At 42.1% G+C, this 18077-nt stretch overlaps 1 protein-coding gene across 3 annotated transcripts in view; it reads left to right on the top strand.

Annotated features, from left to right (window-relative positions):
* The window catches only part of ZDHHC8 (zinc finger DHHC-type palmitoyltransferase 8), a 124046-nt gene that overhangs the window by 76734 nt on the left and 29235 nt on the right, over positions 1-18077 (top strand). For all 3 annotated transcript variants that reach the window (XR_005829215.1, XM_040602686.1, XM_040602697.1), the window contains one exon: positions 13760-13881. Coding sequence is in view for 2 of the 3 variants with exons in the window: in XM_040602686.1 (XP_040458620.1) it covers positions 13760-13881 (122 nt within the window). In the remaining variant the exon portion in view is untranslated. The remainder of the gene's footprint in view (positions 1-13759; positions 13882-18077) is intronic.

Raw genomic sequence — 18077 nt, 5'->3', positions numbered from 1 at the left:
CATGAAAAAGGGACTTTTTTGGCTGTGAAAAAGGAATTGCTTTTCATGTTCACCAAAGGGTACTTCAGGGATTTAACTTTCCAGAAGTTCATTTTTACCATGTTGTTGACCTTTGGAGTCAGGTACAGTGTACTACTTTTGAGTAACTTTTGAGAAGTTACGAGTTTCCTTTGAAATTTTCTTCAGAATATGCATTGTAGCTCTGTGCTTGGATTTTCCAGTAGTCATGTAAAAAAACCCCAAATCCCTACCAAAAATATTGACAGTGACATATGAAACCAGAAAGATTGGAGCTGTTTGTGTTATATAACAAATTTATAAAACAGCTTCAGAAAAGGGCTGTAGTGACTGGGATACTTTGATTTTTTTTTTTTTTTTTTTCATTTACTCTCCCCCCCCCCCCCCCCCCCCCCCCCCCCAAATCAAAGGAGACGAAAGCACAGTTCTAGCTTTGCCAGCTTTGTTTATGTCTCTGTGGTTGTTCTCCTGTGTTGTGGAGCTCTGCACTTCACCTAACCATTATGGTAGACTGTCTACTTGTGAAGAGGAATGTAAAGAAAAGTAAAGTATCCCAGAGCTCTAGATGTTTTCTAGTATAAAAGCCAAAACTAATTTGCTTGTGGCATATGATTTTCAGGATATATCGAGGGAGGAAGGGGAGGAGGGATAAGAGCTTCATTCAGAAAAACTGACCAGTAAATTATTTCTATTACACTGTGACAGCTGTTCAGCAAGAAGTAAATGTTCATATTTTTCTGAAAAGCAGAATGATGGTCTCTACTCTTTAAATTAAGGGGAAAAACTCATGAATTAATGAACTTCAGCAAAGTGCAGGAGCAGCTGGGTATTTAAAAAGTATGCATATGTTATGCTAACTATTGCAATTGGAAGCAGTGGTGGAACTCCACAGACAAAACATCTCACAGTTCAGATCTGTATCCAAACCTCTTGCTTGAAAGTTTGGCCTGGAAATTTCTCAACAGTTAAATCATAAGATGCTTGATTCTTCTCATTCTGGTTCCAGCTGAGAATCTGCAAAGCGTAATGCTTAAGCTGACTATTCACTTTGATTCTTGGAAATAGGAACAAGTTTCATAAAGAAACTGGTTTGGGATTTTTTCAGTTATGTTGTGGTTGTTTTTTTTCCCTCCATTGGTTTGCCTATTACATATCGTTAGCAGATGGTGACACATATGCCCTTTCCATAGTTTTCTATTTTGGTACAGGAGCTGCTAATAGTCCCATTTTGACTTGGGAGTGTATTAAGCTTTGTTAATGCATCTCTGGTAATTGTAATCCTGGCTTATGTTCCTGAATTATGGCTACAGAGTCAGAAGACTTTTATTTCTTCAGGCCCAGAGCGTAACTGTACCTTTTCTGATAACTTTGTGGTTCTTCCAAAAAAAAAAACACCCCACAAAATCAGAAAACCCATAGGCTTTTAGTGAATAGCGGGGTATTAGTAGCTATCCAAAGTCCACTGCAGTATGTGAGCAAGTTGCTCTTCTGTCTTTAAAATGATGGGGTTTGGTGTAGAACAAATAATACCTAAGTAAAGCGATGACACTTCCCCCTGCCACTATGGTTACTAGTGAGATCTGCGTCTTATTGCACTTGAGAGTGGAATTGGCAAGAAACAAATCTGTATACCAGGCTGAATCCCATTTCCCTGTCTCTGTAATTAAGATGCTATCGTCTCTTAGGATGTTTTCGAAGCAAAGTAATTTTGTTTTCTGTCAACCTGAATTGAATACCTGTGCACCAAAACAAATATTGGAAGACTCCCTTTATATTTTGTCCAAGCTGACAGAAACACTTAGACCTAAGAAGGTGATGCTGTGTTTCATAATTTAAATTTAAAAAATGACTGTTAATGTGACAGTCACTGTGGATTGTTTTAGGTTTTTATTGCTCCCCAAAAAGATTTTTGTTTTTGATAGGTACTGTAATAAGATTTTACCTGCAGGAGAAGCTGCCTCCAGAAGCCTGCCCTAATCCTGTTAGATGGTGAGCAGAGATGTTGCAGTCATCGACGTGCAGGCAGCGAGGATTGGGACTTGGGCTTGGTTTGTGCTGTTAAAATTGGAAATGCTCAGTCTAAGCCAGGGAGTCACAGTCATTTAGTAGTTTGAGAAGACTGTGGCTGTGCTTCTGCCTTAGTGGCTCTTTCTGGTGTCTGTTGAGGGAGTGCATGGGAACAGCCGTGAACTTCCTACACGTGTTGCCCTTGCCTGTAATCCTGGGACATTTCTCTGCAGATCTGCCCGTGGGTTGTGAGACCCGTGGAGGCACCTGAGAATGCCTTTGCGTTGCCACACACCCAAGTTAAAGCAGCAATAGCACAGTACTCCTCTGCTGCATGAGGACATGTGTGTTGCTGCTCAGTCATTTAATTTAGCAACAGGACAATGGGAGGGAGAAAAGAGGAAACAGAGCCAGAAAGTTTTCAGTGGTTTCTCGGTGAGACTCAAGGAAAAGAGAATAGCTCCATAGAGGGAAAGAGAAGACAGATTTCTAGTAGAGATGCTCAGAAAAAGGCTGTTCTGACCCTGCTGCTGCCTGGGGGTGTCCCTTCCCAAAACTAGAAAGGGGAATGAAGATGATGTTACCAGGGAAGGGTGGAGATAATGAGAACAAGCTGAAGTTTGATGCGTTTCTTCATTTGATGAATGCCGATGGAAGAATGCATTTAGTTTTGTAACATTTCCACTGGGCTAAGCAGTGTCATTTTGTTTTATTATTGTCATTGCACCCATAGTTTTGTTTATAACTGCATACAGCTCTACCTTGCAATATAATCTTACATGTTTGCTTGCTGGCCTGTGTCCCCCACTACCCTCTGCTGGAAGAAACAAGGATTTTTCAGTTGCGTCCTTGTGCCCTGAAACAGTCCCAGTCCTCCAGCAGAAAAGGACTGTGAACTGGTTTGAGAGGACCCCAGTTCTGCCCTGCTGTTGCTGGCATCCATTCTGCAGAGAAGAGACCTGGGCCATGAAATGTTACTTGGTTTCACAAAAGTGCATGGCTTGGTGAGGGAGTACGTATGCAAATACCCAAATGCAAAGTTAGTTTTATAGGATGAAACATGAACATCTCGTGCATTTTTCTTTTCTTAAATCTCAGCTAAAGGAATTTTGATCCCCGCCCACCCCACCCCATCGCACCCTGTTTAAAATCTTAGTATATTAGGCCCTCCTTATACCAGCTATGCAAAATATAAATGTCATTATATAAATATAAAACCCCTTCAGGAGGATATTCCAGAGTGAAATGAAAGATGGGATTCTAAAAGAGGCTTTTTTTCCCCCCATTATTGTTTATTATTATTACTATATAAATGTGTAATAATATATGCTGGAGCAAATGCTCTAGTACTTGATATATGAGAATATTTACACTTTCTACCCTATCTTCTGTATCTATTTGTAATAGAGGTACCTCTATCTGTTTGTTTCACTCATCCCTTCTGTAAAATATGAAGTCCTTGATCTTTCTGGTTTAAAGAGGGAAACCTTGCAATAACTGTAGTAATTTTGCTGCATGTGTGTCTAGAAATATTCAAACGAGAGTTCAGATTAGGACTGGCTTCCTTTCCCTGCATAAGCAAGCTATTGCATAGATGAAAGAACTTGCACAGCAGCTCTGAAGCATGTTATTCAGGCCATGGACGGGTATCGTTTCCAGATTTCAAAGGCAATACATGATCCAGACAAGTCTGCAAGAAACTGGTCTTAATTAGTTGTAAATTTCCTGAACAGCTCTGTCAAGTCATGGAAGAAATTTAACTGCTATTGCCAGCCTCACAGGTTTTTCCTTCCCCTCCTTTGTACAAGTATCTCTAGCTGCCCCAGCACTGCAAAGAGCAGCTGGCAGATTTGTCGCAGCTAGCTGGATACTGGGGTGTGTGCCTTCCTCAGACACCTGAGTTGTGGCAGCAGTGTCAGACCTCGCCTGCTACTGGATGGTCCTTCATGTCTTTCCAGCTCAGGCCATGCAACATCCCTGACAGGGCCAACTGGCATCTCACTGCCGGTTCATGAAGCAAGTGGCATGCATGGTAGAGAAATCCAATCCTCCAGTAAGATATTCCCTCCCAGTGTCCACTACCCCAAGCAGCCTCTGCGGATCTTTTCAATGCGGAGGCAACTTGTTCTCTGATGCAGACTCATGATGGGCACCCTGGCACCCAGGCTGTCCAGAATTAAGCTCAGACACCTGGGCTGTCTCTGCTGGTGTACTCTGCTTTTCTTCTTTTTCACTGAGTCTTGGAAAGCTAATTATGTTACCCCGTTCTCTGCTAATCTACTGAGGACATGATCACAGGGTTTAGACCTCATATTGAATGTTTCTTACGCATATTGGCTCGTTGTTAGTTTAAGTGGCGTATACTTTAATCTGGTAAGATGCTGTCTTTTAGTTAAGTAATTTCTCCAGTAGCTGTAAAGGGATGGTATCTGGTGAAATTTAATTTCTTTCTACACAGCTCATGTGGAAAAGGGATATCTAAAATGTCAAATTAACTTTTCAACAAGATAGACTGTATCTTTTCACTGATGTCACCACCCCTCTTCTTATCTCATAATATTTCTTTACTTGCCCCTCTCTCTCATCACAGCATACTTGCAATGAGCTACCTTGCTTCCACTACAGCACTCTCTCTTGAATTCAAACACTGAATGTGTACTAGATGTGTTCTGCCAGTATGTGGCTGGGGAATACAGTGAGCAAAGTCTGCAAAAATCCTTCTGTGCCAGTAGCTGGGATCACCTCAAGTGTGTCTGAGTTAGGCTGCTGAAAATTTGAACCTATTTTAAAAAGAAACTCTATAGGAGCAGCCCACCTGATGTTTCGGCATTGCTGGTGGATTCATGCATGTATTGACAAGGATGAGGACAACACAGGAACAGCCTTCAGTTAGGGAGGGGCTATCCTCTGCATTTTTTTCATCAAGAGGCATGGGATTCCATCTACCCAACAGATACTTGGGTTACAGGTTGCTGAGAGGTCTGGAAGATCCTGAGGGTCACTAGTGGTATAAAACCCAAATAAGCCGCGTTCGTCATTACTCAAGGAAACAGGACTCTGGGACTCAAGATGAGGGGCTGTCTCTTTAACACTGCTATAATAGGTGTGTCATTTATTTAATAATTCTGGTGTTTACAAATTAGAAACACAAGTTTGCATTCCACATGGTATCTTTGAAAGGACTCAGAAAAACTGAACTTGCGTAGCATGTGTATCCCTTTCAGACACCGTGAAGTATCTTTTGACCTCCCTGAGCACCATGCTGGACAGTTGGACTGTGATCATTGCTGGAAGTGGTGTACATGGGAGCACAGGCTGAGGGCAATGCAGCCACATGCATTGAGAACTCGCCTGTGTTATGAGTTATTGGTTCACACAGCATCTTTTGGAGGTAATTCTCTGATTTCCCATTTAGCAAGATTTCTGCAGCTTGATAATTCCCTTAAGTGAATTTTGGAATGGGCTGGAAGTCATTCAGCTGTTGCAGTACAGCGATGCTGGTGGCAGCCATATGCAGACAGAACTGCAAAGGAATGTTACTGGGCAGCAGTTCCTTCTTTTTCTAACCAAATGGATTAAAACTGTCAGTGTGACAGGGCAACTAGTCTCTCTCCTGCTGTGGTTATTTTGCAGTGAGTCCTCACTGCCCCCCTCTTTACTGTGACCCAAAGACCACCCATACACTCAGCTCTCTTATTAGCCGATGGAAAAAATGGAGTTTGGTTCCAGCTGCTCAGCATGTTGATAAAAAGTACTGATAAAAGGTTGGTGCATGTTTGAGAAGCCCTGGATTACACTTGTCCTTGCCTCTTCCAGCTTGCATGGCATTTTAGGCTTTGCAAAATCCAGGGCTTAGAAATAAAACCCAGGAGCTTCACATAAGGGGGTTTGTCTCTGGATCTGTGTGCTCACTCTGTAACCTGCACTCAGAGTCCGCTCTGATTTGACCATAAACTGGAAGTTGGATCCTTTCCATGAGGCACCAGAGGGTTTCCTACTGCTCAGGGTGACTCTGCTTGCAGCCCATTAGATGCTTGAAGTGCTGTGAAGACCTACTGTTTCCCTTTGATGTGAGCATTATCCTTCTCCTAATACAAAAATGTTACTGTGTACTTTGAAATCTAGTCTATATATACCCTAGAATCAATGTGCAATGAATGCCTTCAATTTGAGGTGCAAACAAAAAGCTGAGTATTTCAAGTGATGCTACGCTATTATAGCGTATTCCTTTGCAAGTATATCAAAACAAAAACTGTTTCCTGGGCTTTCATGTATGTCAGTAAGCACTAACCAGCTCTGCATAGGTCCTTAATTCACTGCAGGACAATGCAATTTTCAAAGCATCATGTAAAGAAGGATTTTGCTGATTTGATCTGTATTTGCAAAGGAGCCCAGTCCCTGCCTACCCAAGCCCTGCTGCTGTGAGCAACTGAGTGCAGCTCCCAGCAGTAACCGTTGTCTTTGCTACTTTCATGGGTGCTCTATCAGGTTTCTGGACTCCCAGCAGCTGCTGAGCATGCAGAGAATATCTTTGCAGAGCCACGTGTGTTGAGTCCAGATCAATCCAATCTTGTCTGCTCACTGTGCACACGATGTAAAGTCACATTGTGTGTGTAGCTCATAAAAGTATGTCCTGCCCGGTGGCTGCAGGGTCAGTCTGTGCCTGTGCAGTAGGTCTGGGATGGCTAGATGGCTTCTGAACTTGAGGGTGATGGTTACTCCAGATTTACCCCGTGGTTGTCTCACTCAGAATTGGTTATTAGTGTTCATGTTCCTTCTCTATATTTCTCCCACATCAGTTCACATGACAATCATGTTTTCCCTCAGATACTCAGAGACTGTTTAAAAAGGGAGGAAGGGAACATGCTCCAGAGGTTTCAAGCAGCTTTGTGAAAAGGGTAGAGTGTATTTTACTTTGGGGTGATGTATAGCCCAGATAAGACTTTTCACCAAGGACCATTATATGTCAAGTTGACTTTTTAATTGATTTAGCTCCTCTGATCTGTGCGTTGCCAGACATGAACCACTAGCCTTTGGATGGAGTCCAGGGTGTAATGGAAAGTTCACTGAAACTCCATCAGCTCTTGTTAAACCTGAGTGAATTTCAGCCCAGCACGTTTCTTGTGAATAATTAAATGCAGTTAAGCAGATGATGGATTTGAGCCTCTGTCTGTAGTGTTCAGCTATATTTCAATTAGGAAGGGGCTCATGACATTCATGAGGGTTTTGGGGTGATTTTTTTTGCCTCTTGTGATGGATAACTGCACCTGGAAACCCAGGGTAGATGTTTTGGTATCTCCCACTTGTGACCAGCATGAGTTGTTCCATGTGACACTCATCTTTCATTGTTTTCTGTTTTTCAGTAGTAAATTCTCCAGTATTTACTTCTCTTTTCCCCATTTTTACGTGATATTTGGATTTGTTATCCTTTACTTTGATATTACTTTTTATCAGTACAACTGCTGTACTCACAGTGAGGGTGTAGTGCTATGGCAACAATATATTATCTGCAGTCTTGCCAATGAGTAAGATATGGTGCAGAAATTAGTTCATTTATCAAAATCTGATGCAGCAGAGCTGAGCAAAGGACCTGGCTATCCTGAACCTCCTGCTATTTTCACAAGACCTGTCATTCTTTTTCAGGTTGGTTATGACACTCAGATACATACTCTCCTGACTGTTTCTGGTGATGCCTTGTTAAACCTACAGATGTCTTAGCACCTTGGAAATTACTTTTAGATATACAATAATCTCCGAGCTATCTTTGGTAATGACAAAAAATGGAAAATGAGATATTTTTTTTTCTTGTGTTACTATTCCAGAAAGGTAATTTTCTGTGATTTCAGGATAGGAAAGAGCATATAAATGGAAAAATCTTACCCAGACTGGTATATGTGAGGAATGTGTTAGATTTTCACTGCTAAAGACTAAGAGAGCTCTGCCCTTCTCTGCTCTGTGGTGCAGACTGGGCAATGTACAGCCTTCAGGATGCTATCTTGCCTTCTCTGTCCTACGTACACACTGGTGGAATGGGCTTTACAGTACAATGTTTACACAAAATTTGAAATTCTTCTAAAATGTGGATGTTCAGAATCAGTCAGTTGATAGAACTTTCATTTATGGACCAGCTGGTACAATGATGGATTAAGAGGACTTTCACCTCTGTGTACCTGTCTCCTCTAACGTATTATCTCGGCCATCCAGACCGTTGTGCCTTTTGGGGCAGCCCAGGGCACTGGGTCCAGTTCTCAGGGTTGCTGGGTATCAGGGTGATGTTAGAAATGTTGAATCTTTGGTCACATCTGGTGATGATTCAAAAAATTTTACAGGGATTTTACAGTACACAAATTGTTATATGTTCTTAACGTTCAGGGTTTGGCTAGAAACTCTTGGAGAGGAATCAAACCAGGTCAGGCTGCTACAGACTTATGGACACAGTTTGGAAGTTTTCAGTGAAATTAGTACCAGTGCTTAGTCAAATTATCTTTGCCGGTTGACCCCTCTTATCTAATTAGTCCCTACTTCACTGAGCTGCTTCTACTTGCATGCACTGAATCAACTATTTTGTGTTACTGTTCTACCACTCTAATGGTGGAAGTTGATTCAAGTTAAGAGATGGTTTCTTTTCTGTGTTATAAACCCATGCCTTGTGATTTGTGCAGAAATAAATTGTTTTGTTGCATATCAGCCATCTGTTTGAGACTGAGAGGAAGGATGTGTGGTAATCTCAGATCGAGTATTAGGTGCAGCTGAGCAGCCAAATAGACAGTCCCTGGGGTCATCTTATTAGGTATGGATAAGTATCCAAAGTTTGGGTGCCTGTCTGTACTCCCGAGGTTCCCACATCATCTCTGTGCACTACACAAGCAGATTTCACTATCTTTCTGTTAGAAGGAGAAGGGTTGGAGCCTCATGGATTTCCATGTTCTGCTCCTCGCCTCTGGCCTACAGGCATGGAACACCCTGAAGGGAGCCTGTGCACACATGTACTTGTTGTGCTTCCAGAAAAGTGTAAAATGACCCACTGGCCGCCTTTAGTAGGTAAATCAGACACATCCTCAGGGAACAGCTGTCAGCAGGAGCACTGTGCTACACCCTGCCCATTTCAGGAGAGGTGGTGAGTGCCCGCAGCTGGGCTCCAAGGAAGCGAACACCAGGGCCACCAGCCTGGCCCTAAGAAATGCTTTGAGATTTGCAAAATCAAAGGTGATCCCTTGCCTGTTGTGCAGTGGGGAAGATGGTCTGTCAGTAGTTTGTGTCTGGTTTGCAAAAGGTCTAACTGGGGTGGTGGAGCGAAGCAAATGGCTTCCAGTCATACTGCAAGCCGATGTCAGAGCCGAGACTAAAAGCCAGTACTTGAAATTCCAGGCTCCATCCTCTGTGGCCTACTGCCTCTCTAAGCATGTGTAAGATTTTAATGAAACCCACCAAATTTTAATTTAAAGCAGGAATCAAGAAAAATGTTTTATTCAATTACTTAATTATAGGTGAACTATGATTATAAGACACAAACATGTCTTGCTACAAAGCATCAAGTAAAAAACCAGAAAGGATTATTTGTTGCTTAATTTAGCAGAAGGTGGCAGCTCATCATGCATAAGTCTGCCTGACACCTAGCAAGTTCTGTGATCCTATTTGTTAATCTTTTTACTTTCCATTTTATTAGGATAGGGTTTCAAGAGCAAATAGGATAAATGAGATTAAATCTGTCACCCTAAATTACTCTCCTCTGAGTTATGAGCAGAATCACTCTATGTCGGAGAAGTATAATTATGGAAGAAAATGCTGCCTCTGTAATTGTGTGCTTCGTTCAGAAAAATTTGAGATTATAATTATCTCTAGTATGCCACGGTGGTGTATGCTGGCTTTTAATTTCTACAGTAAACAAAACCATTGAAGGTTTCTCTCTTGAGCAGTTCTTGATGTAGCAATATTATCCTTCAGATCTCCTGGTTCAAGCAAGGGGTCAACACTAACTTGGAATAGAGAACCCGTTGTACATTTATTTTCACATTACCTTGAACTTAAACATTGATTGTGCAGTGAGGAATAATGGCCATGGGAAACAGATTGTCTTCTGAGCTGCAGATATGCCAGGTGGGCATGTCTAGGTGCTTATGCAAAAAGCAAGTCATAGCACATCTGTTACTGTGTTCCATCATTTAACTTTTCGGTGGTCCAAGGATATTGCCTTTGACCTCTGCAGTGACTGTGTTTCTGCAGGGACTCCAGCAAACAGAGCAGCTTTCTTTGACAATAATTAAGCTGTAATAGAAAAGGTCTGTGTTAAACTTAGTCTTTTTGCTACTAGATGTCATGTGCACCAGAAATCTTAGAGTTTAGTTTTTCTCTCAGAAAAATGTGCTGGTGGTGCTCCATTAGGGGACTGTACACTGCTCTTGGCTCTATTTAATTTATATGGCCCTATAAAATTTGTGGTATACTTCATGCTCTATAGTTCCACTGTGAGATGAGCTGAAGACACAAGACTGTAGCCTCTTGAAATTTTGTGTTCACCAACCAAAGAAAGCATTGAACCCATGTGTTGTTTACCTAGATTCATAATAACTTCTGTTAGAAAAAGCAACTGAAAAGTTCAGCTAGATTTGTCCCATAGATGGGCATTATTACTGCTGGGAACAGATCTCCTGGGGAGAAGATACGCACAAAGTAAAAAGACACTCACTACAGGTGCTGCTCAGACAGTTCTGCAGCTTCCCTCTTGAGGCAGAGAGCATAGAGGGTCAGAAGCCAGAGTTTTGTATGATGGATTAGTGATAAAACAACCTGCCAGACTTGGATTAGAATTTCTGTTACATTGCCTAAAATTATGTGTGCATTAGAGGGGGGGGACAGGGAAGATGCATCATTTTGGGGAGAATCCTAGTAGCAATTTTATTTTCTTTTTCAGACCTTCGTACAGTTACAAGCCAGGACTTGATCTCTTTTTATCAGCCAGTCTGGTTTACAAATGAGCCCCCTTTTGTCCCATGTAATTTTATGTAATCTATGATGCTGCATAAAGATTCTGGGAATAAAAAATGGAAGGGTTGTGAACAGACCTTCTGGCTAATATGTACAATGACTCACTCTATCCTCTATTTCAACTTCCGTGAAGTATTTTCAGATGCAGTATTTACCCATTAAATGAGCTGTTCAGTTTAGCTTATGGCTAAAGCTTTTCCTAGTATTTTGATGTATTTGTTGGGAACATGACAAAGTAAATCACAAATGAGAACATTAACAAATGCTTACATTAATCATCTGAGACAGTCTCTCTTATTATAATCTTGTTCGGAGTAACTAGTTATCTGTAAGAAAGGGTTTCCTGTCCCTTGATTTGCCAACTTACTTGATTTCACTGCCAGTGAAATCTCTCCCCCATGCTTGACAAGCAATGGGTAACTTCATAATCCTCTGTGTAAGCAGTTTCTTCATGGGAAGAAATCAAATCAGTCATTGCCATTATTGATCGTAATTTTACTATAACTTAGAGGGAAGAACCTTCCCTGGGTAGAATTAATTCTATAACTGCTTATTTCAGGATTTCCTTTACTTTCCTCCAAAGGATCTGGCAGAAACTGTCAGTGACAGGCCTGTAGCTTGCTTGGCAAGGTCACTGCGGCACATTTCATGGCAAGTGAGAAACTTCTGCCTTGCCTTGGTTTTCAGTCATCAGCAGCTGCTTTGAGGAAAACTGAGAATGGCAGCAAGTCCGTATGACCTTGCTGCGCATTGAAATTCCACCTCCTGGGAAACATAAGGGTACCTCATGGAGTCAAGCTGTCTTCATCTGGCTTGTCTGAGCTAGTTCATCTCCATCAGCTTTCTCTTCTACGAGACCTGCTGCTTTATCCAAGCTCCACAATCGCCTGGATGAGATCTCAAATGCAAGAGAAACAGACACGTTCAGGTCTCCTCCACTGAACTCTCAGCCCTTTCCTATTCTCTTAATAGGTGTTAATTTCCTGGGCCTTTCCCTGCTAAGACCAGTGCCAGGAGAAAACCCTATCCTTCTGATCCCCATCTGTGGGCTATAGCAAAGCATCCTTACTCAAGTGAGATTTTTTTCCTTCTGTCCTAGTCAGCCTGGAGGTTTGGCTCTGGCCACAGACATATCTTGCATTCGGCTTTACAGTTCATTCACTCTGGATGGGATTTGTCTTATCTTTTACTCGCTCCAGGCCAAACTGATTGAAGCACACCCAGGGAAAAGTCCTTTTAAAAGCAGTTTGCAGCAGTGCAATGTTAAAAGCCTGGTTGTGAGAAGGAGGGAGTGTAAAACAATCTCTTCCTGCCTGTTCACAAAGAGGAGAAAACACAGTGCCCTTCTAATGCTGGCCACAGGAGTGTGTTCCACAGCATCCCTTCAAGGTCAATAACACTAGTCTCAGCTGTTCAAAACAGCATATTGGTAGCAAAACCAGTGCAAATTAGATTTGGGAGAGGTCTGCTTGGGTTTTTTGTTTGTTTTTTTTCTTTCTCTCTGCAGGCTTCAGCCTGGCAGACAACCAGATTCAACCGTGGATGTAATTCAGGCAAAATACAATCCACAGTATGTGGTCTGATGTATGATTTATGCTAATGGTGGCAAGGCATTGCGGCTGAATGGCTGTCTGCTTAGCAACTTTGGAGGAGTCCCTGGCTGCCAAGGCAGATGGAAATCTAAGGACTCAGTCAGTCAGGGGTCTTACTTTTTTCAAAGAGATTATTTGTCTTGCTTTTTTCCTTATTTATGTTTTCCACATTAATGAGATTGATCAGATTTTCCCCCTCAGCAACCCTATAACACCAAATCTCTTTATGCAGAACAGACAAGTAGATTTGGTGTAGTGTTTAGAGATAAGCTTTAGAGAGGCTGTAAATGGCTAAGTGAATAAACACTGCTCTTTTCTGGGTGAAGTTGCCTGTGAGACAGGCTGTTTTCTTCTTGGTCCTGCCCTCCTCTGCTGGTGGAAGTGTTCTTCTTCGCAGCTGAAACAATTTTCCTATAACTAACAGGCATTTCTCCATCCTTTTTCCAAAGTCTCTACTTTTTCTCCTTTATCTTCACTTCCTCTCAGTTACATTTGCCAAGTGGGCAGCAAGCCTTTCTGATGTTCCTGAAGTGTTCTCATAGCAGATGCCATCTACTTTCTTTTCAATATTGCATTCTTACATTCCACCGACACCTGCAGAGCCCATGCTTGATCTATCTAAACTTTCCTTAAGGAGAGGTTTTCGTAAGTGTTGCTTCTGAGTGTTATTTGGACTTGAAAACCACCCGGGGAAGTGTAGTGAGAAGTGAGTGCGCTTCTCTTTGTACCTGCTGTAGAGATCAGTGGTTTAAGAATCCTATTCTGCTTTACACCAGTGAAAAGTGAAAATAACACCAGCTGCAACAAGGCTATGTAGAAGGTAAACAGAAATGCAACAATGGGATGAGGCTTTTACACAAAGAAGCAAAATGCCAGGTTGCAAATAAGGCAATAGGGTTGCAAAGCCTTATGAGCCATGTGAACAATTGGTGCTTTCTGTACTATGTAACAAAGCAGCTTTACAAAGCGTGTCTGCAGTGTATTTTAGATTACTGAAACTGGCTTTATGGAAATTTCTGTTGTTAAATTGCAAATTCAGCCTTGCTGCATGGCTGGTGGGGAGGTGATGAGACTACTTCTCTGTGTGATGATGGTGAATGAGAAGAAACTATGTTACAGCCAAAAGAGCCCTTATCTATAACTTTTCTTCTTCACAGGTGCCCCTGGTTGACAAAAGCCATCTCCCCAGCCATCCCAGTGTACAATGGGCTCGTGTTCTTGTTTGTACTGGCAAACTTCAGCATGGCAACTTTCATGGACCCTGGAGTTTTCCCACGAGGTAACAGAAAATGGGGCTGTTGGGGGGGGGGGGGGGGGATTTGAAAATCGAAGCTAAAGGAGATGTCAAGTAGCCAAATACACTGGTCACTGACTAATCCCTTTTTTTCTGGTATTGTTCTTGTAGACTTTATTAATTACACTCATCTGGCAGCAGAGGTGGGGATGGTAGTAAATGCTGGGTACTTTCCATCTTTCTTCTGAGCTAGGAGGTGGCAGTTGTCCTTTCACTTGCTCAGACTGGCAGCTGAGGGCACAGGGTTGCATAGAATGGTTCTCCTTGAGTAGCTCTCCTGACTGATGTGATTGTGATTTCCATCCCCTGTGTCATGCTGGCAAATTGGATTTAAGTCACGGTCTTCACAATAGGTAGCAGAGCATGGTGGAGGGGAGAGGCTAACTTTCTGAAACAGCTTCATCAAAGCAGACCTTCCAAAGGCCTTAAAACAAATGCAGAAGCACTGAACACTAAAAAAGATAATGATTAAGGCTTGCCTTAGAGTGTCTAAAAATGTCTACATTTAGAAAGATATGCCTGCTTAAATTAGTACTGATTCACAGCTGATGAAATAGGATAAAGATCGCTCAGCTTTTGTAATGGGAACCACAGTGCAGCTATCTCTTTTAACATATCCTAATGAGAGAATTATCACCTCATTTTATCCGTCTTCCAATAATTATTCACATGCAGTTTGGAGCAAAGACTGCTCTAGGCAGTCTTGCTAAACCAATGGATCTGTGCTTTCTGCAAGCTGTGTTTTCTCACCTCTATTCACTGAGTTCAATATCTATTTTGAATTGCTATCTGACAAGAACAAGGTACCTGTCCTGCTGGCTTCCCTGAATGGTAAGTGCCATGTTTCTCCAGATAGCAGGGTCTGATGATGAGCATCTGCCTGCCTTCCCTTTCTGCTGCAGCCTTCCAACCCCTGATTAAGTGTTGCAGCACTCCACTTAAGGAAATAATTGTGTATAAAGGCAAAATAAGGCACAGACAAGATTCAGTCATTTGTGCAAGATTAAGTGATGCAGAGTTAGGTGCTTAAAGGTACAAATAGGTGCTAGGGAGACTTTCAAAAGAGTTTAAACATTTAGAGCTTGTTAAAACAAGTTTCCTGGACTTTTTAGTTCCTTCATCTCAGCAGAGATAGCAGCGATTAAACATGCTTGAGATGTGATATTATTGAAAGCATCCATGGTCTTTGCCTTTGGTAGGAGGAGAGCTGGAATAAAGTTCATTATGCCCTGTGAGTGGTTGGTACTGAGTGTGTTGTGAATTCATACTTTCCTTTGCACTTCTGTAACTTCTTTTTTGCAAACAAATTCTTTATTTTGGACTTTGCATTTAAAAGAGAAACACACCAAGAGATCAAATAGAAACTTTGGGACATTCTCATCACCTTCCCTCCCTTCCCATCTCCCTGTTGGCAACATGGGCAGTGGGATTGAGTTCACCCTCAGCAAGTTTCCCAATGACACCAAGCTGTGTGGTGTGGTCAACATGCTGGGAGGAAGGGATGTCATCCACAGGGACCTTGACAGGCTTGAGAGGTGGGCCTGTGCAGACCTCATGAAGTTCAACAAGGCCAAGTGTAAGGTCCTGCATGTGGGTCAGGGCAATCCCAAGCACAGACACTGGCTGGGTGGAGAATAGAGGGCAGCCCTGTGGAGAAGGACTTGGGGTGTTGGTGGATGAGAAGCTCAACATGACCCAGCAATGTGTGGATGCAGCCCAGAAAGCCGACTGTGTCCTTGGCTGCATCAAAATAAGCATGAGCAGCAGGTTGAGGGAGGTGATTCTCCCCCTTTACTCCACACTCAGGAGACCCCACCTGGAGTACTGTGTTCAGCTGTGGGGCCCCCAGCATAAGAAGGACATGGACTTGTTGGAGTGAGTCCACAGGAGGGCCACAAAGATAATCAGAGAGCTGGAGCACCTCTTCTATGGATACTGGTTGAGAGTACTGGGGTTGTTCAGCCTGGAGAAGAGAAAGCTCTGAGGAGACCTCGTAGCATCTTCCAGTATGTAAAGGGGCCTACAAGAAAGCTGGAGAGGGCATGTAGTGACAGGACAAAGGGTAATGGCTTTGAACTGAAAAAGGGTAGATTTAGATTAGATATTAGGAAGAAATTCTTCATTCTGAGGGTGGTGAGGCACTGGCACAGGCTGCCCAGAGCACCTCTGGGTGCCCCATCCCTGGCAGTGCTCAAGGCCAGGCTGGACGGTGCTTTGAGCAGCCTGGGCTAGTGGAAGGTGTCCCTGAACAGGGCAGGGGGGTGGGACTGGGTGATCTTTAAGGTTCTTTCCAACCCAAACTGTTTTATGATTCTCTGTGAAGGAATCAAACTGATAAGGAAAAAGAAAGATGGAAAACACTATAAATACCGGTACTGGGAGGAAAGAGGAGCAGATGTTATTTCAGATCACAAGCGTGCATGTGAAAAAAGCTATCACCACCCCACGCCACCTGCAGAGCTGCCAGCGCAAGGAGTTAAAAAATTGTAGGAGTGATTTAAAATGAATATACAGTAGATCTGTTTGCTTTCTGATGTTGAAATTAGGCTTAGTCTTCTTGTTTTCAAGCTTCTTAGCACATTTCTGATAGTTACAAATTAACTTCAAAACCAAAAGAACAAATCAGCAACACAAAAGCTAAGATTCTAATGAAATTGCATGATTCCTTTAAGGAAGCCACCAAAAATGGTAAGATATGTTATAAAAACCTAAGGCTTGGCTGCCCTGTGTCAGTATGAGAATCTGTGCCGTAAGATAGATTCCTCTGCCAATGTATTCTTCTGCTCAGATCACTGAAAGCTGGAAATAAAACACATTTCTAGCTATATTATATCAGCTTACAGGTTCTCTGGCAAATAGGACTTGGGCTATGGGAGTAAGTAAACCCAGCACACTCTTGTATTGTTGAAGAGGGCCTGAATCAAGTTCCCAGATCCATTACTCATGTTTGAATAATTTTTTAATTTATTGGCTCTCTGAATGTTTCTGGTATGAACTGGGATTGGCTCTGTGCAGGTGAGTTGCCAGTTATACACCAAAATGAGAGGAAAGGAAGTATTAGGTTACTGAAACTGGGGCTACCCTGACAAATCTGATTTACAGTCTGGGTTGAGATTGGCAACGTTCATTGCTGTCTAATTATAGATACCAACTACAAACTGGCTTCCAGTATTTCTGATGTGAATCTATTTTATACAAACTCCTCAAGTGTCTGTCAGTTCTGCACGATTGATGTGTTATATGCATGTAGGTATATACAAGGTACAGACTTTTCATCTGCATAGTCAGGTTTTTTTTACAAGACCTTAAATGGTTTGACTGTTCTAGTGTCTTGTTTTCACATGCCCACATGTATTATACAACATGGGCTAGTTTATAATATTATTGAAGAACCAACAGATTGTATTTATAGAAGTGCCTATGGGATTTAGAGTCTAGCTGAGTCCCACTGACTAGTAATGAAGGAAAATTATAGAGAATGGTGCCAGTACAGCACTCTGCTTCCATGCACAAACATTAATCCAGAGAATACTCTTGCAAGGTAAATACTGTAGCTGAGCCAGATTCCAAGCTCATATAAGTGAAAGAAGAAACTCCCTCTGAAGTCAGTGGAAATTAGATCATGATAACACATCTAGAGAAGATTTAACATAGAAATAAATTACAGTGATTGATGCCCCACTGGGACAACATTATCAAATTCCACCAAATTTGGAGCCAGTCAACCAACACCAGCAGCACTGTAATGTTTAACCAGGTGTCAAATAGATGTGAACTTCTTAGATTTTCTCTGTAAAAAGGAAACTAATATAGATCACAGGGATCTAGAATAAAGGATGAACTTTCATGAACATTATTCTCATTTTTTTCCTTTTCTTCCAAATATATATTTGTCTATTATAGACTGGGTTTTATTTTGTGCATTTATTTTTAAATGGCCTCTTTTCTTAAGAGGGCAGTGCTTAGCTGAGATGATAAATCATCTGCCCTCCATGTTGTCCCTAATAAAATGACTGATATTGTCATCCTCATCTTACTAATGGCAAAGAGAGGCTAAATGACTAGCTCAAGGCCACAGAGTGAGACAATTAGAATCCAGGACTTCTTGACTCCCATTCCTGTGCTTAGATCAGTAGACCATGCTGCCTTTGAGAGAGGGGAGATCTTTCCAGTTATGTATT

The sequence above is a fragment of the Falco naumanni genome, chromosome 1 (genome assembly GCF_017639655.2).
Source record: "Falco naumanni isolate bFalNau1 chromosome 1, bFalNau1.pat, whole genome shotgun sequence".
NCBI classification, from domain to species: domain Eukaryota; kingdom Metazoa; phylum Chordata; class Aves; order Falconiformes; family Falconidae; genus Falco; species Falco naumanni.
Note: the sequence above shows the minus strand (reverse complement) of the source record. Positions and strands in the feature narration are given on the sequence as shown.